At 40.2% G+C, this 26,593-nt stretch overlaps 1 protein-coding gene across 1 annotated transcript in view; it reads right to left on the bottom strand.

Annotated features, from left to right (window-relative positions):
• LOC124788945 (spondin-1-like) overlaps positions 1-26,593 on the bottom strand; it is a 643,244-nt gene that overhangs the window by 37,441 nt on the left and 579,210 nt on the right. Inside the window, exon 15 of the mRNA XM_047256231.1 lies at positions 6,580-6,655. Within this exon, the coding sequence (XP_047112187.1) occupies positions 6,580-6,655 (76 nt within the window). The remainder of the gene's footprint in view (positions 1-6,579; positions 6,656-26,593) is intronic.

Genomic DNA, 26,593 nt, shown 5'->3' with positions numbered 1-26,593 from the left:
TCACGGATACATAGAATGCAGCACAGTGGTTGCAGCTTAGCTTGTAGATCACATGACTGGTTTCACAGGTAGCCCTGCCTTTGATGGGATAGGTGATGTTGGTGACCGGACTGGAGTAGGTGGTGGTGGGAGGATGTATGGGATGGGTCTTGCATCTAGATCTATTACAGGGGTATGAGCCATGAGGGAAGGGATTGAGAGCAAGGGTTCTGTAAGGATGGACAAGTATATTGTGTATGTTCAGTGGATGGTGGAATACCATTGCGGGAGGGGTGGGAATGATAGTGGGCAGGACATTTCTCATTTCAGGGAACGATGAGGGGTAACCTAAGCCCTGGCCGAACCTCTCACTAGCAAGGCAGGATACCGACTGAGCGGCAGAATGCCATGACACCAATATGGCCGCGCTAGCCCCGCCCCTAACGAACACAAACAAAAACATAATGTACTTTGTGGATAGCCCTCGTATGTATCCATGACAACCAACAAGCTGTCTGTCCACATGAATGGCCACCAACAAACTGTGTCCAAGAAACAAGTTGACCACTCTGTTGCTGAACACTCTGCCAAAGATGATATCCTTCATTTCAATGACTGCTTCACAGCCTGTCTCATGTGAATCCTTCCCACCAATACCTACTTTTCTGTATTGTGCAGGTGGGAAGTTTTCCTGCAATACATCCTACGTTCCTGTAACTTTCCTGGCTTCAACCTTCGTTAGTCACTGTCCTCACCCCTCCAGCCCCTTCCCTGTTCCCATTCCAGCACTACACTGCTGTTACTCCACCATCACACCCAATCTGTTTACTTCTCTCCTTTTCCACTACTCACTCCCCTCCCCCCACGTCTCCCCTGCCACTAACCTGCAGCACTTCACTGTCTGCCACCCCACCATGCTATCCTTCCTCCTCCCCATCCCAGTCTCCTGCTTGATCCCACCCAGTGTGTGTGTGTGTGTGTGTGTGTGTGTGTGTGTGTGTGTGTGTCATCTATTGTTGACAAAGGCCTTAATGGCTGAAAGCTTTAATTGTGAGAGTCTCTCTGTTGTGCCTATCTGTGACTCTGCATCTCCACTAAATAGTGAATAGCAACTCTGCTTTTCATACTATTATTACATTCCATCCTGGACATCACATTGTTTGATTTTTACATAAAGTGCCTCTTTTTGGATTTCTAATTTTGGGGATTTTTGTTTGCTTTTGACAACTGTGGATGAACCGGACTTGTGATTGTTTGCAGTGAAATTGCTCTCATCAGTCACATTCATAAAAAGCTTTTCAATGGTTTATCTTGAGATTTACTAAATTGGCAATGACCACTCAGACTTATGAGTGTAGATCAAGAATTCTTGAAATTATGGCAGTAAAAGATACAACAGCAGCAGTAACAATAAGAGTTGTAGCAACAACAGCAGCAGTAGCAACTGGCACTGAAAAACTACAGCGATAGCAGAAACAACAGCATCATAAGGAATTGATGCTGCAATAGCAACAACTTCAATAATGACTGCTGGTACATCAGTTATTGTGGTATAAGGAGCTGCAACAACATCTAACACAAAATATAGCAGATTCAGGTCAACTACCTTCCCTACTTGCTTTATTTTTCTCAAGTTTTGATGAGTTGAAGGAGAGGTGGATGTTTATTTCTGTTGGTTTTTGCTATATTTCCAGTGAAGAGATACTGAACCCCTTTTGTCAAATAGCAATAAATATTGTTGTCGTGTCATAGTGAGTTCTATGAATTAATGCAAAAGCCAAAACCCTCATATATCCTAATACTTTGTCTTCTCTAATGTCTACAGTATGCTGTCTGAACATTATGGGCATCAAATTCATGTAGTGATGATTCACCTTTGATTCAACCACTGTTGTAAGGATTGTGGTCAGTCTTACTCATTTACATAGTGCATTTACAAGGACTTAGTGTCTTCCTCCACAGGTTTGTCAATAGACACCTTTTGTAGTAAGCAATGCAGTGTTATGTCATGCAAGTCATGTGCACATTATGACAAGCACAGCCACCAATACTGCTCTTATCCAATGCAGTATGCCATGACAGCAAGAGAGGACATCTGGCCACCTTGCATGTGGGCAATTATGGGTGGAAGTGCCAGATTAGAATGCACCAATCTACTTAATCAGACTGGTTCCCACAGCAGCCACTGGAACTTCTAACCAGTTATTAATCATGCTGGATGCCATTACTAGCAAATCAAAATGTGGCAGAGTCTGTTATCAACAATGACAAGCAAGAGCAACCAGGCTCTCAACCACTACAATCAGCACAATGGCAGGTGGTGCCATTCAGCAAACAGACAATACCAGAGACTAAACTATGGTGCAATCTACTTACAGAAATGTATGTACAGCACTAATATTCTTAGCAATAGCTTCACCTACATCTCCTAACATTGCTGAATTTAATGTTTCCACCATTCAGTTTCCAGTCAATGAGAATATAAACCTAATCTTACATACTATATCATTCTGTGACCTGGAAACACTATATTGGAGATAGTAAAAAATAATGTGAATCTAAACTGGGGTGTGCAAAAATTTGCAATTCATATTTCTTTAAAACTGTAATTAATGCTTTTGCTTTGAGAAATTCTTTGAATGCCATTCATAAGGCAGAAAGTAGTCAAACTGAAACTGGATGGGTTACAAGGAATGGAGATTATCCCACACGATACAGATAATGGGCATCCCCAACAGTCACAATTAAGAAACCTAATGTATCAATATCTATGTGTGTTGGCTTAAACATTACCTTTAATACCCAAAGTAGTATTGATCTCTACAGGCAAACTTCTCTGAAACAGATTCAGCAGTTGCATATTTAGAGCTGCCAGTTATCATGGAAGCTCAGCAGATCCTACTAATAAATATGCATTATGGAATGTACAGGCACAACAGATTACCTTTTGAAATCCTAACTGCACTAGCAATATTTCAAAGATACTTCTAACAACTTATCCAGAGACTCTCTCAACATGTAAATGACATGGGGGGTATCACTGTAACAGGTGCTATGTGAAAGCAATGCCTTAAAAATTTACAAGCACTTTTTGATAGACTGCAATCTAATAGATTACATTACAGTTGGGATAAATGTAGTATCTTTAATCCTAGTGTTAAGAACCTAGGCCACACATAAAGTAAATCTGGATTAAAACAAATGATTGAGGATGTAGAGGGAATATATTATTTGCCACCTCTCACAAACCTGAAAGAACTATAATCATTTCTAGGAACACTAACATATATTGGAAAATTTATACCTGACACAGCCCATGTAACTCATCCACTTAGGACGCTACTCAAAAGAGGTGGGCATTTTTAGTTGTCTACTGCTTATCAGAAGGCTTTTGTGCAATTAAACAGTTGCTTAAGATCTGGTCCCTGCCCATCAACCTCCGCACCTTGCAAACTGCTCATGTTAACCACAGATGCATTGCAACAGATTAGTGAAGATGGGACTGAGCGGCCAACTGTATTCCCATCTAAACCACTGTAAGTGGCAGAGGCAACCATTGCCAAATAGAAAAGGAGCCACTGGCTATTAGTTACATTGTACAAAAGTTCTGCCTTAACTTTTATGTCACTAAATTCCTTCTAATCACAGACAACAAGCCAATTATTTCCATTTTCAACCTTTGACAAAACTCCCAGAGAAAATGGCACAACAGTTACAGTAGTGGGCATTGTTCCTTTCCAGTAACCATTATAACATTCATTACAGGCCCACCTCTTTGCAATGCCGGTGTTCTGTCACATCTAAAGGACTTGACATAAAGACGCACAATGCTTTCAACTGAATGACAAGATGCAACTAGCTCTAGGTGAATTTTACAGCAGCAGACCAATCTGAGGAATGGGACATATAACTTTGCAGGTTGTTGACATCAATTCAGCAAGGGTTGTTAGAGCAGTTACCCAAAATCAGCAGACCAGGCCTATCACACCTTCTTCTCCCTTTGATGCCTTCTAAATGTCAGAACAGTGTCCTCATGCTGGAACTACTCACACACTATACACAAATCCTGCAGCTCCTTCACCAGTGGCACTAGGAGAGGATTTGTATAAAAGGGTTGGCACATCACTACATATACTATGCAATGATCAACAAAGAGATAACTAGAATGGTCTGCTCCTGTCACATATACACCCAGAATCAGGTAGCCCCACGACAACATTTTTCTTCATGACTGAAACCAGAGCACACTTGGGAGCAAAACCATTCAAAGGTGCAATGTGGCTATTGGTGGTGAGTGATCTCTCCAGTTTTTGTTATGTGACCTGGATGTCTTCTGTGAACACCCACAGCATGTACTACATCATCGATCATGATTGCAGGTCATAGCAAATGATCTGTTCCACACACTACACTGTGGTTCCAGTTGCCACAACCACAGGGCAGCCAAAACACTCATGATCTCTGATGCTCTGTCTTTCCTTGTTAAACTCCTGGATTCAAATGAACATAGGTTTCTATAATAAACAGTTTTCACAATAAGTGAGATGCATTTCAAAATGCACTTCTACTGTAGATATTCCTTTGACTCACAGAAATCGGAAGACTTCATGCTGTCCTACTTGAATACACTTCTGAAGTACACCCTACATCCTGCACTGGTTACTATGCAATGTCTCACAACCCTCACAACAAGCATCCATGTGCTACTATCCGCTGGTAAAATATGTGCAAGCAGTTTAAATGTGGTATGTGGTAAACTGATGTTTATGGCTCATTTATTGTCTTATGCTTGTAATTATTTACTCAGTCTCATGCTTCAGCGGTATACATATTAATATTACATCAAATAATATGGCTTGTCAGTTATGGCAAAGACAAATATTTGAGAAGAGGAGCATTCCAGTCCACAAACAGTTGTTCACATTTAAGTTTTGTGTAGTTTTGTGAAATTGCACTAGGTAGATGAGATTTAAACTGTCCATAAACTTGTTTACCACAATACACTTCACATACCTACTGCTATCAGTCAGTTCTACAACAAAATCTCTTTTGCAAAAGTCACAGCTTGTATGTCCTGCCATTTCCCTCTCAAATTCAATAGATGTGATTTGTAAATGATGCCTGACATCAAATGTATTATTTCTTCTGATTATTTCTATGTGCATTCACAAGACTTCAGGTCACAAATTTTTTCAGTTATACCTTCTCCACAAGTGACTTGCAGGCAGCATTCTCAGAGACCATAATCAAAAGGTACGACAAACTTATTTCATTTTAATAGTTGCATTCTTTTGACTGTGAAGTTCAAATGGTCTTACTCTTTCATAAATTACATTGCTAAACTGACTGAATAAAACAACCTAAAGTTTGTTTTGAATACCACAATACTTTATGTAAGCCACCTGTGGCTGCACTTGCATATCAGTAGTTTTTTTATGATAAGTGATTGTGAATAAGTAAGCTGTTGTATGTGCAATAACATTAGCTGCCCTCTCATAGCACAGTTCCTGATGTGCCCCCACCCCCTTCCAACTTCCACAATGTGCAGTGTGGCAGTACTCATCTATTCACTGTGCTATTGAAGTAGCTATACATTATACAATGTCTTCTTTATGCAGCAAATCTGACAATTTTTGAATGTGATTTATATTCACTGATGCAAAAAAAGATGTTTCATACCCTCCCTCATCCTCTTAGGGGTTGGCATCTCTTTGTTTTCTTTTTAACTTTGTAAAGTACTCTATGTTCTTCCTCAGCATTCAAGCTATTTCCATACCATATTTCATTAAAATCAATTCAGCAGTTTAGTTGTGAAAACATAATAGACGTAGTTACTTTTGTATGTAATAATATTAGTATGGAAATATGGATCAGACACATTGAGAATTGCATAAGCACTGTATTCATTCCATTGAACACTATTGAATGGAACATATCAACCAATAAAAGCCTTTTCACAAACATCATAAAGTTTAAAACTCAATGAGTGAACAGCTTTTCAAAGAGTAATTTTTTTCCCTAATTTGCTTTACATTCTTAAAATCAGTATATATTTTCTACTTTCTAAAATAGCCTATTTTCTTTCTTATGCTTAAAGCTATCTCCACACCAAATTTCACCAAAATCAGTTCAACAGTTTAGTCAAGAAAACATGGAAGACAGAGCATCTTTTACATTTATTATAGTAATATGGATTATGCTATTGGAGGTAACATGTTGGTGTCTTTCTCCGACATACGATCTGTCTCGCCAAGCCAACTGGTAGGGAACATTCTGTGTACTGTAGGATCTGGACCATGATGCAGCTTGGAATTTTGCACATACACAACCCATTATCACTGGCAGTTGCCATGGTAAGTGTGATTAAAATATCTTTTGACTGACAACAGATTGAACCTGGGTCTATGGAATGGTACTTATCCACTGAGCTGCAAATGATTAATTCATACACTTATAACAATTACGAATTTCACAGTATAGTAATAGGTTTTTATATGATAAGCAATAAAGAATTTTTTTAACTTTATGACATAATCTCAGACAGATAGTTTAAAGAATGTAATGGTAAAGAAGTTGTCAAGAGAAAATGAAGTTACTAACCACAACGTCCTTTTCGACATGGTTTTGTTCTCGTGCGTTTACTTGGACATCTCTTACCTCCATGAGTTGGATGTAACTGTAACGTAGTATGGTTATCATTAAGCAATTTACAAAAACACTGAAGATTCAAAATAGATTAGAGATATGTTTTTCAGAAACCAGATATAATACGAACCCACTACTTTCTTCATGCAAGTAACTGTTATACAGAAACATAATTTGTATTAATGAAGAATTAATACTGGTAAGCTGATTGCATATGATATAAAAAAATAAAAAAAAACTGAAATACTTGAGTTTTCATCTGAAAGACACGATACCGGGATTTTATCTATATAGCAAAACATTCAAGTAACAAACTGTCACAAGAGGCACAAAAGATTATGTTGTAATATCAAGTAAAGTGAGAAAAAGGTACTGTGCATGATATGTGTATGTTTAATATTTACTTTTATTTATCATGATCAGTGCCAGGCATCTTATGTTATTCAAACTAAACGGTATTCCACAAATAATATATTTGTTGAATAATTACGCGAATAATTCTACAGATACTAAAAAATAAAGTTTTCAAAATTTTGGAGCACTGTGCAGAACAGAGTGATGAACATGTTTTACCAAGAAGACAGCAATTAGCAGTTTTATATCATAAAATAATCCACCACCTAAAAACTGATCCTGACCTTATAGTCCTACCCGCTGACAAAGGCTGTACAACTACTGTTTTGAAACTCAAGGGATACCTGGCAGAAGGATTCTGCCAGCTGTCAGGTACCTCACCTACAAACCCTGATACAGTGACTCCATTCCAAATATTCAACAGGTACCCAGTTCCTCCTCAAACTCTTAGGCCCATTCCAGAACCTCTCCCAGTGTCTATCTCTTTCCTCACCCCTACCACTCTCCATACTCCAACATCGTAAATGCTTCCTAAAGTCTATAAACCTGTCCACCCAGGACACCTCACTGTGGCCAGTTATTGTCCTCCATTGAGAGAATCTCTGTTCTCCTAGACTAACACCTTCAGCCTACCCTGCAACCTACCCTTCTATATAAAAAATAGCAAACATTTCGTCCACCAATTCTCTACAGTTCCTGTTCCTTTACCACACAGTGCACTGCTCATCACTATTGATGCCACCTTCCTTTATGCTAACATCCCTAATGCCCATGACCATGACCTTACTGCTACTGAACACTACCTTACTTAACACCTGATGGATTCCAAAACTACAACTGGTAACCATGACCAACTATATCCTAACTCACAGTTAATTCTCCTTTGAAGGCATCACCTACAAACAAATCTAGGGTATGGCTATTGGCTCCTGCATGGCACCATCCTATGCTAACCTATTTGTGGACCATCTCGAGGAAACCTTTCTAACCACCCAGAATCCCAAACTGCTCACATGGTTCAGATTCATTGATGATATCTTTGTGATCTGGATGTAAGGTGAGGACACCCTATCCCCATTGCTCCAGAACCTCAACACTTTCTCCCCCATTTGCTTCACCTGGTCCTCCTAAGCCAAACAAGCCGCCTTCCTTGACGTTGATCTCCACCTCAAAGATGGTTATATCAGTGCCTCCATCCATACCAAACCTACCAACCACCAGTAATACCAGCTGCCACCCATTCTACACCAAGAAGTTCCTTTCATACAGCCTAGCCACCTGTGGCCTTCACATTTGTAGTGATGAGCAGTCCCTCTTGAAATATACCAAGGGTCTCACTCGAGGTTTCGCACACCATAATTACCCTCCCATCCTTGTACACAAACAGATCTCCAGTGGTTTATCTCTCCTATCACCTGCCACCTCCCAATGTTCCACTGTCTGGCCACAGAGCAGCATTACCCTTATGTCTCAGTACTAGCCGGGTCTGGTGCAATTGAATAGCTGTGGCAAAGAAACAGCTGGACCACCCAGTTGCTGAGTATGCTGCCCAATACAACATTCTGCATTTTAATGACTGCTTCACAATCTGTGTCATCTGGATCCCTCCTACTAACACCATCTTTTGAGAATTGCGCAGGTGGGAACTCTTCCTGCGGCATATCTTATGTTCACATAACCTTCCTGGCCTCAGCCTTCATTAGTCATTGTTCTTCACCCACTTCTCCTCTTCCATGTTCCTATTCCTCTCTTCCACAAATGCACCAATGGTCTTTTACTTCTCTCCTTTTCCACTGCCCCCCCCCCAACCCCCCATACTACACCTAACCTCCTGCCTGCATCTAGCTGCCCTACTCTCTCTCCACCTTACCCCATGTACAGCACTTTACTGTCCCCCATCCACACTCTGCTATCCCTTCCCCTCCCTGCCCCAGCCTCCTCCTTGCCCCCACCACTCAGATTGCTTCTCCCATCATTCACATCTGCTCACAGTCTGGTCTTGGCAGCCAGAAACAGTGGTCATGTGTGTATGAGTTGCTTTTGCATGAGTGTGGGTATGTATGTTGTCTGTTTCAGAGGACGCCCCTTCTGGCCAAAAGCTTACTTGTTTGACAGCCTTTTTGTTGTGCCTATCTGTGACTCAACATCTCCACTATATCCTTTTCATAATATTGTCATAAAAGAGCTATGTTCTTTGTAAAGATCTTACTATGTCTTATTTGAAAATATGATTGTAGGAAAAAAACCATTAGGCAAAATCAAACATTCCACTGTTGGATCTGAAAATAGTTTTTACTTCATTGATGATGATTAAACATCCATGCAACTTGATTATGTACATGTTTTTTTAAAAGTACAAAGATTGATGACACTGACAAAAACGTTCTAAAACACATAGCAGTAATCAGTATTTGCATTGTTTTGACAGATAGCTCAGCTGTTTAATTAGGAACAAAAATAACACTGTTTTATAATGTTCCTCTTTTGGTTCATAGCAAAATTTTTTGGAAGCCACAATCTCTGGACACTCACCATGCATCTCATGAGATAAAATTTATGGATACAGTACTACAGAAGCTACAAATCTGCTTTGCAAATCTTTTCTTCACCTACTTCAGGAGCTACCAAGAGTGATCCACCATGGACGTATGTGTTGCTACTACAAGGAATCACTTTACTGTACTGCATGGACAATTTACTCCTGTTTTATTCTTTGTGTTTCTTCTTTTCTATGCAGAATGTGCTTTTGTCCTTTTTTATCTCACAGTAAATGACCCAACAGTTTTGTTTCTAAAGCAGTCTTCAGTTCACGATGCAACTTGATCTCTGTATTTTACAAATAATACACTGATTACAGATGTCAGCACAATATCTGCCCACTTTGATTTCTGTTTTCTCTTAACTGTTATAATGGGAAACTAGATTCACATTGCCATAAGAATGTATTGTATTTAAGAATGTATGAAAGTACTTACAATGCCTTACTGTTATAATTTGACAATTGTCTTCAGATCAGCCAGATACTGTTTATTAAATGCTGTTGAATATAAAACAATTGTCGATGATAATTGCAAAATAAGTGTCTAGCTTTGTAGTGGATTTTAATATCAGGAAAGAAAGCAAAGCTGAACTTAAATAATTCTATTTAACAATATCCATGCTGTCTACTATAAAATCAACAAAAAACAAAAATCTTCTACACTGTATTCATTTATGTATAAGGATGGAACTTAATAATTTCATTCTTTATTTTGCACATTCACTCATCATGTTTTATAGATGACACTAAGAACGAGGACTTTCAAGGACGTGAAATGAAACATGATAAACATTACCAAAAGACAAGGAAATGATAGACACTATACTACTCAATACTGTACATCAAAATAAGGATAAGAATTAATGATATCATTATAATAGAAGGAAACATTCCACGTGGGAAAAATTATATATAAAAACAAAGATGAGGTGACTTACCGAACGAAAGCGCTGGCAGGTCGATAGACACACAAACAAACACAAACATACACACAAAATTCAAGCTTTCGCAACAAACTGTTGCCTCATCAGGAAAGAGGGAAGGAGAGGGGAAGACGAAAGGAAGTGGGTTTTAAGGGAGAGGGTAAGGAGTCATTCCAATCCCGGGAGCGGAAAGACTTACCTTAGGGGGAAAAATATGTCTGCTTGTGTCTGTATGTGTGGATGGATATGTGCGTGTGTGCGAGTGTATACCTGTCCTTTTTTCCCCCTAAGGTAAGTCTTTCCGCTCCCGGGATTGGATTGACTCCTTACCCTCTCCCTTAAAACCCACTTCCTTTCGTCTTCCCCTCTCCTTCCCTCTTTCCTGATGAGGCAACAGTTTGTTGCGAAAGCTTGAATTTTGTGTGTGTGTTTGTGTTTGTTTGTGTGTCAATCGACCTGCCAGCGCTTTCGTTCGGTAAGTCACCTCATCTTTGTTTTTATATAAAATAAGGATAAGGATAGACTGCTGCTAGCACAAACATGACACACTGAGTTGCAGACAGGCACAATGAAAAGAATGTTGCACCTTTAGTTTTTGGCTAAAGCCTTCTTCAGGAAAGGAAACACACATCTACATATTCATTCACACAAGAAAGCATATTTCATGCACATGTGACCACCATTTCTGACAACTCAGACTGGAATGCAGGTGTCACATGAATGAAAGCAGCACTGTGAAGGGGATGGGCCAGGGATAGCAGGGCATGGGTGGAGGGAGAGAAGAGCACTATCTGGCAGAGTGTGCAGGGGCTAGATGGAGGCATAACAAGACTGCCACTAGACACAGAGCTGAGAGGCTGTGAGGCAGGGAAATGGGGATGGGGAGGGAGGAAAGAGGAGTAAAAAAGGAGAGGAGCAGGGAAGGGGAAAGTTGAGTGGTACATTGACAGAGGGTGGCTCACAGTGTGAGTGATGAGATGTGAATAGCGAGGAGGTGACAGGACAAAGGGTATGGAAACTTTTGGCTGGAGAGTGTGGGTACGGTCGATTACCGTAGGTTGAGCCTGGGGTAATTTCAGCAGTTGAGAATGTGTTTAAAGATAACTCCCATCTGCACAGTTCAGAAAAGCTGGTAGTGGAGGGGAGGATCCAGATGGTGTGAGTTTTGAGGCAGTCATTGAAATCAAGCATGTTATTTTCAGCAGCATGCTGGGCTACAGGGCAGTCTACTTTGCCCTTTGGCCATAGTTTGGTGGTGGATGTTCATCCTGGTGGAAGCTAGTTGATGTTTATACCAATGCAAAAAACTGTGCAATGATTGCAACAGAACTGGTATGTGACATGGCTGCTTTCACATGTGGCCTGGTCTATGGTCAGGAAGAATAAGCTCATGACAGGATTGGAACAGGAAGTGTTTGGTAGGTGGATTGGGTAGGTCTTGCTCCTGGGTCTTCCACGGGGGTATGATCCCTGTGGAAAAGGGTTGGGATTGGGAATGGCACAGGAATGGACAAGGATGTTGTGGAAGTTGAGTGGGTGGAATATCGCTTTAGGAGGGTGTGAAAGATCTTGCGTATGGCGTGCCTCATTGAAGGGTACGATAAAACGTAATCAAAGCCCTGATGAATGACATGATTTAGCAGTTCCAGTCCAGGACAGTACCAGGTGATGACGGGGGCATTCCTTTGTAGCTGTTTCTTGGGGATGATGGGAAGGATTGGGGGGGAAATGGTATGGGAGATAGATCTATTTGCAGACTAGGTCGAGGCAATACTGCCTGTCTGTGAAGGCCTTAGTGAGACCTTCAACATACTGGCAAGGGAGTTCTTATCACTGCAGATATGTTTTCCCAGGTGACCAGACTGTATGGGGGAATTTTTTGGTGTGAAAGGGATGACAGCTGTTGGAATGTGGACACTGTGGATGGTTGGCGGGTTTAATGTGGACAGGGGTGTGGATAGCACCATCAGAGAGGAGGATATCAGTGTGAAGGAAGGTGGCGTGCTGGGTTGAGGAGGACCAGGTGAAGTGAATGGGAAGGAAGGAGTTGAGGTTGTGAAGGAATGAGGATAAGGTGTTTTAGCCATCAGTCCAGACCTTGAAGATATCATCAATGAACCTGAGCCAGACTAGAGGTTTGGCATTTTGGGAGGCTAGGAAGGTATTCTCTAGTAGACCCATAAACAGACTCGCGTAGGAGGGTGCAGACTTTTCATTGTTTAATACTGTTCATCATTATGACAGCTAAATTTAATCAAGTAAATTAGAATTTGCTACTTTGAAAGATGCTGATACCTCCTCAGATACACTAGATAGCTGATGTTTATATGCTGCTAGCAATATGATATTATTTGATTACTATGGTAATTTTTGAAGAAAATAATGACTTGCATCTGTAAACACTGAATCCTATTTACAGTAAATTACTACTTGTCATGCAACTTCACATCTACACTGCTACTTGCCATGAAGCTAACAGAAATTTTCTATATTTGAATCTAAATATTCGGATGTATTGTAGAAAGAATGGCCAGCAAAGTATGTTTGTAATTTTGCACCGAATTGGCAGGGATTCCTAATTTCTTGCTTTATGTTACATGGGAGCTTGTTAAATATCCTCCTATCAAATTACTTAACTCCATTCTGAGCCCCAGACTTCTGCAGAACCCACCAAGGATAAATATACTGGGAAACAAATGTAAGAATTTCAAAATTTGCATGATTTACTGTTATCTACTTTACATAATATCCTTACAGCATATTTCACCTGAAGGAACACTTTATTTATTTTAAGAACAATGCACCAGAAGAAAACTTTAGCTCTGCTTGATGACTTACCCTAAAAAAATGATCCCAAATGATATTAGGGATTGACAGGAAGCAAAGTATTCTATGTGTAAGGTGCCCCAGGCCCCAGAGGTGCATAATTTGTATGATTTGAATTTTACAGAGAAGCAGCCTTCCCATTCATTGCCTTTCAGGTAGAGCAGATGCTAAACAGATTGGTTTTTTAAACTTTGCATTCTCCTTCTTCTTTGAGATAGATCTGGAGCTATTGGAGTTATCTTCTCTTACGCCACTATCAATCCTCACTGTGTAATCCCCATGAACAAATAAACTGACACAATTTTTTTCCCTTAACTTGAATACCATATATTAATTACAAAGCCCATGCCACTTCCCAATCCAGACCACACATCTGAACAGCTAGTTTTATATATCATCTATGTCCAGCTACATCTGCACTGCAAATAAAGACTTATTTAAAAACTTCAATAGTTCTGTGCTATGCTCCTCCATACAGAATTTATTAATAAGTTGTAAATCCCAAGAATGTAACACTGTCAACATCTTCTACCTGCTTATTGCCATATTTTAGACACATAATGGGAGGATACCTCTTATAAGTTCTGAACTGCATATACTGTGTATTTTCAAAACTTAAAGACAGAGAATTGACCAAGAACCATTTATTAATGTCCATGGAATTATCATTAATCACTTTCACAGTACTTGATTTTCTGTTTATTCCAATGTTTGTATCATATGCAAACAAAATAAAATTTGCACCTGCTGCTGTTATTGATAAAAGTTTATTAATATATACAAAAAAAGTAAGATCCTAAGGTGGAACCTTCTGGGGCACTACATGTAATTAGTTCCCACTTGGAGAGGACTGACAGCTTAATAATGACTTCTTTCCTATTGATGCCTTATTCCTGGTCAGAGAGATGTAGTTTGGACTATTTTGCTTTTTTTGCTTTTTTGAAATAACATAATATGCATCTTTGTCAAATTAATATTTAAATATTAGTTTTGGGTCACTTGCAGCTATGTTCTGCTATCATCTGAGCTTGGATGGATGTGCCCCCATCAACCCATAATACACTCCTCTTCTAACCTCCTCAGCATTGTTTGGATGTGTCAGGAAATTTTAGCTCCATCTCATGCGCTTCCATATGCTGTTCCAAGTAAAATTTATTAATATCTATGTTCTTAAATTTATGACTAATTCCTATGAATATGGCATCTAAATATTTCTCCATTTCTACTTTACAGAAGTGCTAAACTAACCAAAATCTTTTAACACTTATCATATCTATAAGGGCTACATGGTGTTCAGAGAGGCAAATTATGTCAACTGGGTTTGATGACAGATTCAACAATGCAAATAAAAGTAGTTCATTAATTTTACTCCTCAGTCCAAAAATATTGTGATGCAGTGATGATAGTTGGCTTTTCACAATGACTGGAGTATAAATGAATGGAAATAAATTCTCTGATTATTGCCAAAGTTTCAACTAATAGCTGTTTGCAAATGCCTGGGCATCAGTGCAAGGTTCAAACCTTCCCTAGCATGGATAAAGCTGCATCATCCAGTGATTTTCTGTGGGATTGATCACAGAACACTGAGATGTAACATCATGCTCTGAGCCATGCATATATTCAAATGTGGCCAAATACTGGCCAGAACAATATTCTGAGACTGTGACCAAGAAGCACCATCAATTCAATCCCAAGAAAATGCTGAAATTATCAAAGTAGTCATCAGATGAACCCAAAATAATTCCTCAGAAACAAAATAAAACTGCCAGTGATTGTAATGACAGTGACTAAATAGACCTATTCCATGATGTCATTAGTGGGAGGAGAATTAAATGAGATGCTCAACTTTGGAAAACAGGAACAACATTATGACCTCGACACTGTAACAAAGATGAAAGTGCACTTATTTCATACTCTGCATTGCACTAGTGCAATGAGTAAACACTGTGCAAGGAAGTTTAAACTCTTGAGAAGCTGTGTTGTATTCTGTGGAAACATGGTGTGATGATGAAACAACATAGACTCGTCCATTGGCATTTGCATTCTCATTCGTATTCCTTTACTTATTTCATTCTGATTGATGTTCATTGTGAATTAATGTAAGCGTACATTGAAAACATAATTTGAAAGCAAAATGTTATTCCAAGTTGTGCGTATTGTTTATGCAATCCCAGTCACAACTTAATTTCAAAAATATTGTGAGGCAAGTGGCATATGTTAAAGAAAAGGTCTTTGTGGGAGAGTTTTGAGTCAGCTTCACTGAAATTTAACCATACTGTACATCTGACAAAGCAGTCTCCCATTTTCTGCATTATGTTAAAGAAATTAAATGATAGGCAAAATGGTCAAGTATTTTCAATTATTTTATTCAAATCCCACAAGCCAAAATCTCACAGACCTTTGCTTGGAGGAGAACCATTTTATGAAAAACATTTATTATCTTGAATTATGAAATATTGCAATGTTTTATCTCACTAGCATTTCATATGAAAGAAAATTTTCTTGATAACAATTTATGAACCAAAGACAGAGCATGATTGCATTCCAGCTTCATGTAGGATTTAAATGTTATAGCTAAATAAAAGTAACCATGATCTCCCACCACATACAATATTTAAGTGTGAGAAGTAAAATTTAAAAAAATAATTTTTAATTTTTTTATTGTATTAGACATAGGTGCTACCTTGTTGTCTACTAGGATGCACAACAAATGGGAAGTGAGAGGAGAAATCAGTGGTGATTAACCACATGGACATCAAGACAAGGCCCGCAAAGTCTGTGCACACTCAGTCCCATGGCTGTGTCAGCCTTGGCTGCAGAGAGAAAGACTGGGCTGGGGCTGCTGGGTGTGCCTGCCAAATAACAATGCAACAGTGTTAAACATACAAGGCCAGTACCAACTGCTTCATCCTGTCAATTCTCCCGTGGGATTCATGGAGGAGTTGGAGGACCCTATATTACAGGAACGACAGCACCATCACCCGCCACCATTCTTTATCTATTGAAAGGAGCAACACAGCTCGGAAAACTTGAAGCTGGTGATACCAATGAAAAAAAAAATGGTGAGTGTCAGGTGATTCTGCAACTGAAAATTTGGTATGTCAATCTGATCTGCTTAAGAAACAAGTTGTGCTTAGTTGCTGTAGCAACATTCTGGGAATTTACAGGGAACATGTAATGCGACTGCTCCAGTTGACTGACAAACTGACAGCAAAGTCACTATTGGCAGTCAAATTCAGAGCCTGTAGTTACTGGGAGACAAGAAAGTGCATGTGTGTAACAAAGATGATCGGAAGTATGACAGTAAATAGACTATTGGAAATTAGTCAGATTGACAGACCATCAATGAAGATGATGTGCCTTACACACTGGCAGTTTTGCTTTAGGTTCAATAAGGAATGAACAGTTTATGGTTGATGATAAGATGGAATTTGTGGCCATACAAAAAAATGTGAAATTTATGGACAGCAAAGGTAATTGCCAATGCTTCCTTTTCAATCTGTAAATAATGTTGTTGAGCTGGAGTAAGTTGATGACATAAATTTGATTAACCTCTCTGTACCATGCTCTAACTTACAAGAGAACAACTGCAATGATGTGTGGGGTTGCATCTGTTGCCAACACCAACAGCAAGTGGGAATGGTAAGTCACAGGTGCTAATTAGAGGGCCAATTCTAACTTCTGAAAAACCAAATGGCATTTTTATGACCACTGAAAGGAGATGGAGACAGTTTAGTACATGGACTATGGAGGCTGCCTGGGGAATAAATCATATGTAGTAATTCACTTTTTCTAAAAATACATAAGGGTCCTTATGGATTTAGACATGGCCATGTTCTGCATTGTATGTATTCTTTGGTGGACTAAGGCCCTTCACACTGTGGGTATTACATAAGTAAGGAACTGTCCATTGAAAACAGGCACATTTTTAAAAGTTACACGAAAGGCCTCTCTATGCAAGGGCTACAAAAACCAAAAACAGATTGTACAAATTTTCTTCTGGTGTGTGACAAATCAGGATATTGTTGAGATAATTCCGATAATATGGAATCCATGCAAGTCTTTGTCAAGAGACAACTGAAAATATACCTCTACTAGGTTAATTTTATAAAGGTTTTCCGTCCTGAAAGTTTAGAAAAAAGTTGCAAAACACACATGAAGTGTATCAATGGCAGCACAGGGTAATGACAAGCCGATGGAATGCACTTCATGTTGTAACAAAAATCTAAAGACAGAGTATGTGTCAAGACCACAAATGCTCTTGATTGAAGGGTCTGCCACAACCAAAACTGACAACATCTGCGATATTTGATTATGAGTGATTGTCAGTTGCACATGACCGGAGTGGCTCCTGATAGTGGCCAAAAACCCACAAAGTTGTCTGCACTTTCCTGAATGAAGGAGTACCCACTATAAAGTACATAAACTGGTTAATGACTGAGACTGATGTGATGATATCAAAAAGAAGTCACTAGAATGTTTTGCACTGTTACATGTAACAACTTTTTATATGACATCAGGAAATGATGACTAAATGAAATGTTATTGAGTTCAGTTGTGGGGACTGGTACCTTGTGCCCGTGATGCAACAGCTTACATCTGAAATATGACCTCCATCTAAACACTTATACAGTCTGGAATGTGAGGGAAAACAGTCTGTGCAACTTGAAAACAAAATGTATTGCTGTGAACGATCTCTGGTACTCACCCAGGTTTGTGGAGAACATGGCTGGATGGCCACTGCTGAATGGAACTTGTTTTCCATTTAAGAGTCTGTTAAGGAAACCTCTCAACGTCTGTTGCACTGTTTGTGATATTTAAGATGCACATGAAATTTGCAGTACTTCAGCCACGGAGGGGTCAGAATATCTCAAAGCTTGTATGCTTATCAGGCTGTGGGCAAATCATTACATCATATGTTAAACTTTCGACCACACACATGTGTGAATTTAAATTTTCCACTCAACCCCTAAAAATCAACAATCAATGTGTCTGACTTAGTGTCTGCCTTTTGTTGTTCCAAGAATTCTAGCCCTGCCACTACCACACATATTTCTTTGGAAAAAGATTAGACAAGAAAGACAATATTTCAGGAAACAGAACCATAAATGGATTGGATTATGGGGCTAAATTTTGAACCAAGTAATATAAACATGGATATGTAGACAGTAGAAAGACCTGCTGGTGATCTGGCGCAACACCAAAAGATGTCCAAGCTGGGTGTGGAAAGTGCTTGGAGGGCCGGTGACAAGAGAGGACAATTAGAACCATTACTGATGGATGTGGATGGAACACCTGATGTGATGTGAACCATGGACAGAGTACCCCATGTGAAACGGACGAAAAATGCAGTGCCTAGCATCATCCAGGCGTAAATACTGGACCTTATCCAACCAAAGAGTAAACTCAGGGAGCACATGAAGAAGACAGTGAGACAGTGAGTCATGCGATCAAAATATCATGTGAGATTGATGCAAACAACTGGCAGAAGACTTGACTAGTCAACATGTCAAATATCACAAGGAAAGACTAAAGAATTACATGAGAAGACTGTGGGGAGGAGATATAATGTAACATCTGGAAGCTGGATAAGCTTCAGCAAAGGAAAGGGTGGGTGCTGTGTTCTCTCAGTATCCTGCTGAGATCCAAGAGAGGGATGCAGTACAAGTATTCACCAGGATGAAGCATCAAATCAATTCAGTGTGGCAAACAGACTGAAACACAAAGACAGCCTCATGCTGGTAAGGAAGAGAATGTTCAACATCCACCACTGACTAAATGTGACTCCAGGGAGTTGTTGTTTCTCCATTTTTCTGTAGCAACTTCCTTTTCTAGTCAAGACTGGGACCATGCTGAAGGTGCCTCTCGGTCTCTAGCAGAATGCACCAAGAAGAAATCAAAGGCCTGCCAACTAGCCAAGTCTGATCACCTCAACAACACAGTGCAATAGAATGGTCAACCTTAGCGGAAGGCGGTTCGATGAGACCACCTTAAAAGTATTTGTCAAGGGCCTCAATTTCACAGTGACCCCCAGAAATGTGCCCATTGCTGACTTCATCAGTGCAGTCAAGCAAGTGGCCAACACACTTCCAGTATGGTCAAAGAAGTCCAATGAGAGACCTGCAGGGCACTCACAAGGAGAAAGCTGCCCAATTCAAACATCTTAGGTGACAAAAGGCTGGCACTCTGGGAGGATGACAACATTGCGGTTAAGCCAGCAGAAAAGGGGAACTCAACAGTCATCCGACAGATGGTAGACTGTGACAGGAACGTGGTGAGAACTGCTGGAGGATCCAGCATGTGGGCCAGTACGGAGTGACCCCACTGGCAAAGGGGGCGAAAAGGGCAAGGCTCTACTGAAGGAGATGAGTCTCCCTGAAGAGGTCACACAAAAGTTGTGGTCAAAAGTACCAATACCACCCAGACTGTACGGGCTGCCCAAGGTTCACAAGGAGGGGGTACTTCTGCAACCAATTGTTAGCAACGCTGGTGCAGCTACCTACCACACAGTTATGTACACTCTTTGACATAAAACTTGACCGGCGGCCGGCCGCTTCAGAGGCTAAGTCCGCGCCGATCGCGACATGGGACAAAAACACTGGCCAACTCGCTAATTCTCTAAGTCCGGTTATCTGCACAATCTGGCAACACTGTAGACTGCGGCACTTCCTGGAGGAAAACTTGTCCCATGATAGAGAAACGCTAGGCTGATTACGCCTGTGGTCTAGCGGTAGCGTGCGTTGTTTCTGTTCATAATGTCAGTGGATCGAGAGCAGGTGGTATAAAATATTTTTATAGCCTCTTCTGTCTGAATGCTGAAGACGTGAATGTAATGGTAGCGCAGATTCAATCTATTTCGCTTTGTGACACACCGATATCAAAATTTTATCCAGTAACGATTTTGCGGCAGATTTCCTGCAGACTGTCCTCCTCTGGACGCCGTATGCGGCAAAGCTCCGGGATCCATTTGCTGGCTACTGGCAGCGGCCGTGGCGACAGCAGCGGCGCTGCACTCCCCCGTTCTTTATCGAAAGCGCCTGCTACCGCTCATCGCTTTTGATGATTTAAAACGCTTTATTATTAAATGTTGCTCCACAGAAAATTTCTACAATTTCCGTTCACGCTCAAAAGCAACGGAGACAGACGCCCTGATTAGTAGGCGGGTATTATATTACATTAATCGGCAAGAGCTGAGTATGGCCCGAAATTAATTTTATAGACTGGGACGAAATTAAACCACCTCACTACATTCGATGAATTTATAAATGCTTCATACCTCGTTTCTTTTCCTTTCAAACTCAATTATTTGTGCAACTTTTGGTCAATGTTTGGATGTTTTCGTCAAGCCAGAGTGAGCGTCTGTGGTGTAAAGTGTATTACAGTTCTTGTTTCATTCCTTATGGTAAGTCTATGCGATAAACTGTGTGAATACCTTGCAATGCATGCTCTGTAGCAGTGCAGGAACACTGCACATTTGGAGTTCCATGTATGGGTTCATGAAGTATTTATTGTTGATCGGAAGTGATAGTTAAGGTCATCAGATTTAAACCAGAAAAATTTGTCGTTTTGAAGGTTTCAGAGAACGGAAAGGAATTGCTAACGCCGGTGTTAGAAAACGTCTACAGTTAAATGCTATTGCAAAAATTTAGAAGAAGGGAACTACATTAATGAACATGTGCACTTCATAAACAACCTTCTGACATGTTAGACCTATATGACGAACAAAGCTCAAATTTATATCGTTGACAGTCGGTTTGAATCTTTTCAGGGTCTATTTTACAGTGAAGCACCTTGGAATTCGCAAAGCAGAAATCCATGATATTAACTTAATTTACTAAGTCGAAATCGGACGAAGATTGATGTTTAAAGGCATTCTTCAGATTTCGCATAAGAAATTTTTACTAGCAGTTTGCAACTCCATTAATTAAAATGGAAAATAAAAGGTTGTACTCAGCGGCTTCTACCGTGATTCGAACTGCTATGTCTTATAGTACAAGCACTGCAACGCACAAGGGAACCTCTGAGCTAACGACACACTGGCGGCCAGAGGCGGAATATAGTCACTGCGATGTTGCCTGAGCCTCAAAACGCAACCTTAAACACACGAACAGAGGAGGTGGAGATTACTGTTTTAACGTCCCGTCGACAATGATGTCATTAGAGACGGAGCACAAGCTCGGATTAGGGAAGGATGGGGAAGGAAATCGGCCGTGCCCTTCCTAAGGAACCATCCCGGCATTTGCCTGAAGCGATTTAGGGAAATCATTGAAAACCTAAATCAGGATGGCCGGGCGCGGGATTGCACCGTCGTCCTCCCGAATGCACACACAAACAGGTGTTACTTATGTGAAGAACGCCATTCTTGGAGTCCAGAAATTAAATATACTTTCTAATTGTGTCATCTTGCAGTGGATTATATCGTACGAGTCTTCGATGTGGAAAACGAATGTCAAGTGAATTTAGCGAGGTAACGCCGACCTACACCCAGAAGTAAATGCACTATCAGAGTGTTGACAAATACTTGCTACGATGCTGCCATTTCTAGGCTCTCTGACGAGGCAGCTCTTCAGCGAAATGCTTGCCGTGATTCTCCGATACGGTTCTTCAGAGTGGAGACGCGCGCGCACGTTTGGTTTTTATGCGGCGTTCTCCCCTGATGGTTTCTGACGTCGCCTTCTGGGCTATGTATACATATGAGACATTCAATTATCATTAATCCAGAATGATACAAGTTTCAGCTTCCGGCGTGGAAGAAGGCTGTTGACGCTGACATTATATCATTTCAACGTAGGGAAAGCAAAACGGATCATTCAATGTTTCTCATTCAACATAAAGCATGTGAGATAATTTTCCGTAACGTTCATAATCATCTAAAAATACAAACGAAGTAAAAATACACCGGAAGCTTATTCGAATTGAATATAACGCTTTGCACCTCGCTGTCGAATTTGTCCACTTGCAGTCTTTTGCAGCATACACATAGAATGTCATGATTACCACGAGAATGAAGAAATATGTTGGTAAGGATGGAAGCAAGAAGAGACGCAGTCAACAAATATTCTATTCCTCATGGCATTCATTTCATTTGACACGTAAGAAGAGGTAAAGCGGGAATTTACTTTCGTTAACACGAAAGATATGCCGCACATATTGATAACGAGGAAGTCTGCGTCTTCATACGTTTCCTCCTTGAAATCTGTATGCTCTATTATATACTAAGTAGCCCGATCATTGTTTCAGTAATGTTACCCTCTTGTTTGACCCCGTAACGATGAACAGATTCCAAATGCATGTCTCCCTTCCTGGGTTGTTTTTTGTGTTTTATTGCTTGGAATTCCTGAAGCAGAGCACTGTGCCTTCCCCCCTCGTGGGTTAGGTCTCAAAACTAAACCGCTTGGTATCCAATGGCATAATTTATTCAGACAGCATCAGCATAAGACTATCAAACAAAGCCTTCCATTTACAGTTGCAGCACTCTAACCAGCACTGACCAAAGTGTAATCCACGGTCATGGTCCTAAATTACCAGCTGTCTGCTACTGTGGCAAAGTCCTTACTACACTGTCGATTCCGCAGCACCATTTTATCTGGTAACACTGTGTAGTTGCACAGTTGTGCTACCAGGTCTGTCCTCACACTGTCAACTTTATGTATCTCACTTCTCCTGTAGCGTAGATCACGAGGAGCCGAAGTAAATGAGTGTATTCTGCATGACATAACATTCAGTATTCCCTTCTTTCATAGCCACTTTTCATGTGCATCGATACCAAATAGGAATGCGAAAACTCTTGCGAGTGAGAGAATGACAATAACAATCGTAACAAGAACAAGCAAATAATGAATGCTGTTTATTCCAACGCAGAACGAGAATGGCTTTAAATATAAAAATCTGTATCTATATCTATATCCATATCTATTGATCTTTGAGTTGGCACAATGCAAATATATTCTTAGCATTTAGTTACTGAATTTAGTTCTGGATGTTTGCAGAGAAAAGGAAAAGTCGGTACTTCTCGCTAGTGTAATATAATGTGAACCAGCAACTACCCTTTCCTTAGAACACGACTCAAGCAGGTCCTCAAGTAGGTAGCAAGGCACTGCTGCATTCTGTTCCCTGACATTGCTCTGATGACGGTTAATGCAGATAGTTCCGATTATGAAATACAAAACGTATTGCAGGTTAGTTCCTAGGATAGTAACATTAAATTTGCGTTGTAGGCGGCACATGAACGTGACGACTATCCATATTACTCATCAATATAAAAAGACAATATTTAGGGAATTTAGCAGGATTACTCAAAATGAATTCTGAAATTGGGTGACTGACTGCACAGGTGCTAAACGTCGTCAAGAGTATACGATGTCCTAATCGCATTAGGAATATGAAGATCGTCTTCGACAGCTCTCAACTTTCACATTGCTATCTCCACCCTACTCCAGACAGCCCTCGGTGGAGTTGTACTACGTTGCCGATGTTATGGAAGGCCTTCAAACCGACAACAGATCACATATTGAAAAATACAAGCGAATTCTCTTGCAGCGTAAGCTTATTGTAACTAATCTAAAAATTATTGGAGAGGAACATTGTCCTATTCAAAAAAAGTAAAATGTTACACACTGTTGACGTCAAACGGACATTATCTATGTCCTGTCTTGTGTCCTACTCATCTATAATATCAAGTGTACTATGAAAATGATTATATATAATGGATGATAGGGTAATGCATTGATACCAGATGGTGGGGGCCGGCCTGTGTGGCCGTGCGGTTCTAGGCGCTTCAGTCTGGAACCGCGTGACCGCTACGGTCGCAGGTTCGAATCCTGCCTCGGGCATGGATGTGAGTGATGTCCTTAGGTTAGTTTGGTTTAAGTAGTTCTAAGTTCTAGGGGACTGATGACCTTAGAAGTTAAGTCCCATAGTGCTCAGAGCCATTTGAACCATTTGAACTATTTAACACAAAATGACATTAAAAATTAAAGTTATTCACGAGCAGCTAGTTGAGAATATGTATGAACATTAAATGACACGACGAACTGAAATAATATGACGAAGAGTTCAGCGCTCACTGGGAATAGAGCCCCACACATATCGTTGTTGACTACACACAAAGAGACGTCAGCTACCGAATTTTTCTCCACCAGCTGCTCAGAATAGCATCTTGAACTTACAGTCATCTCGCAAATAGTTCTGTGTCTCACTGGGAGTTAAAAACGTCAGATATCGTTAGTGTTGACAACGAATGAAAATACATTAAAAATCAAAATTATTATCCACCAGCAGATAGGTGTTCTCATGATAGAGCTTGATAATACATAATTAAATCTTTAGTGCCGGGCCAGGATTCGATCCCATTCACGCGTAATATGTGAAGGTGTTGAGGAATCTGCAGTTTTGAACAAACAACAAATTGTAGCCGAGCTGTATTGCCACGAAGGGATCAAATTCCGCGTTAAGGGCGGTCTGAGTTGCATTCCCAGTTTAGAACCAATTTTATCGACATACAGAAGCTCAAATAAAAGATGGAATAAGTGTCCTGTGACCATACATAGCGTTTGTGTCGTCACTTGAAATAAATAACTAGTATAAGAAAGGTTACTGGTGATAGAGTTTCTACATGTCGCCACTCCAGACTTTATTGTGGTTCAACCTACCGCCTACTTGGTAAAGAAGGAATATCATCTTTAATGTGAATTTTCAGACCACGCAGCCATTATATCTCCTCACTTGGTGTAGCCAGGAGAGAATGGAATCTGTCTCTCCCTATCTAAAATCATTGACGGAAGTGGGAATCGAACCCAGACCATAGGTATAACAACCTACCATCCGTCCAACAGACCACGAAATCCTCTTCTCTGCGAGTCATTTTTCTATCGTAACGCAGTTGCGCCACACTGGATGAGAATTCTGACACACAGGCTCCCTGTAGTAATTTGCAGCATGCTCAGTAAATTCATTTACTTGGCTGACCGAATCACCATGAACTAGCTGCCTCGGCTACCCAGTGCATACATTCGACTATTTTGTAATCACAGAAATAAAATCACGTAACTGCCACCTACACACAACTGCCAACAGTGTAGGATGCAGAAGTTTAAATAGGAAGAGTTCCTTTCCACTTGAGCTATTCTATTGCGCTATCTGTTACTAGAAAACGTCGTTCAGTCCAAAAGAAAAGCTGTAACTGTTTGTCTCTCAGAAGTCAAGACCTGGCCATATGCATAATCTCACAGTGCTGTGGAATCCAAAAGTTCTGGAGGAATAGTTACCGAGCTCTGGAGCTGCTGTAGCTACGTGTCAGCTTGTAGCATAGATAAGATGTCGCGAGTTCAAATACATTCAGTGCTACATTTTTTAAAATTCTGCTCTCTGCTGAAGGTATCAATCTAATGGAACTTTGAACATAATTCCCTTCACTTCTCAACCCAAAGTAGTCGCATGTGGAAAAAGGGCTAACTACTGTGACATTTTGTTCTATTCAGGTTTAATAGACAGCAGGCAGCAGATGCATCTCGAAGATGTGCAGGGAGAGCGCATCGTGCCATAATATGTCAGAAAAGTATTTTCTATATTAGCCGTCGTGTGGTAGTGATATTTTATTCTTCTTCAAACTTTGTTTGACAGCTTTAACTCAGAACAAGTTTTCTACATGCATGTAATCAATAAGCTGCATGTGCATTGTCAGACTGTCATAGGTAACATCTGAGAATTCGCATATATCGTTGATGATTAATTTCTCTCTCATGTTTACTATTGTTTTAACAACACTAAAGGAAACCTTACGAAAATTGTGCACTGTATTATAAGAAATGAAATAAAACTAACCATGGTAACCTTACGACGAAAGTATCTGTAAACAAGCATGCCTCTATCGACACGAGTTAGTAAAATACTACTCACTTAGATTTTGATTGGGTCTGTGTTTAATTGGTATGCTGTGTCATACTCAAGAGGTATGCAAATGTGGCATTTCATAAATATAGTTACGTATTCCTAGAAACCCAAAATTCGCTTGTCAGCAGCGGAAAGAGGCGTTACCTGTTGTGCAGCATTGTAAGTTTTTCAACATTGCACTATGAGCTGAAAGCATTTTCTTGCGATTTCCTTATTGATGTTTGATCTGACCGCTTGTAGCTCTTTCACAGAAGGGATAAAAACGTTACAGTCAGTGAGACTGGATCTGCGAACCGTAACAGACACTTTTTCACAGCTCAGCACGTTACCACAGAGCTGGTGAGGAGGTATGGGTCTTAGCTTCCTATTACGACGGCAATAGTAACTAGAACTCGTAAACCGCTATTTGAATGTCGAGATTAGTTGCGGTTTCCAC

This window comes from Schistocerca piceifrons, chromosome 3, assembly GCF_021461385.2.
Source record: "Schistocerca piceifrons isolate TAMUIC-IGC-003096 chromosome 3, iqSchPice1.1, whole genome shotgun sequence".
In the NCBI taxonomy this organism is placed as follows: domain Eukaryota; kingdom Metazoa; phylum Arthropoda; class Insecta; order Orthoptera; family Acrididae; genus Schistocerca; species Schistocerca piceifrons.
This window is presented reverse-complemented; position numbering and strand designations above follow the sequence as displayed.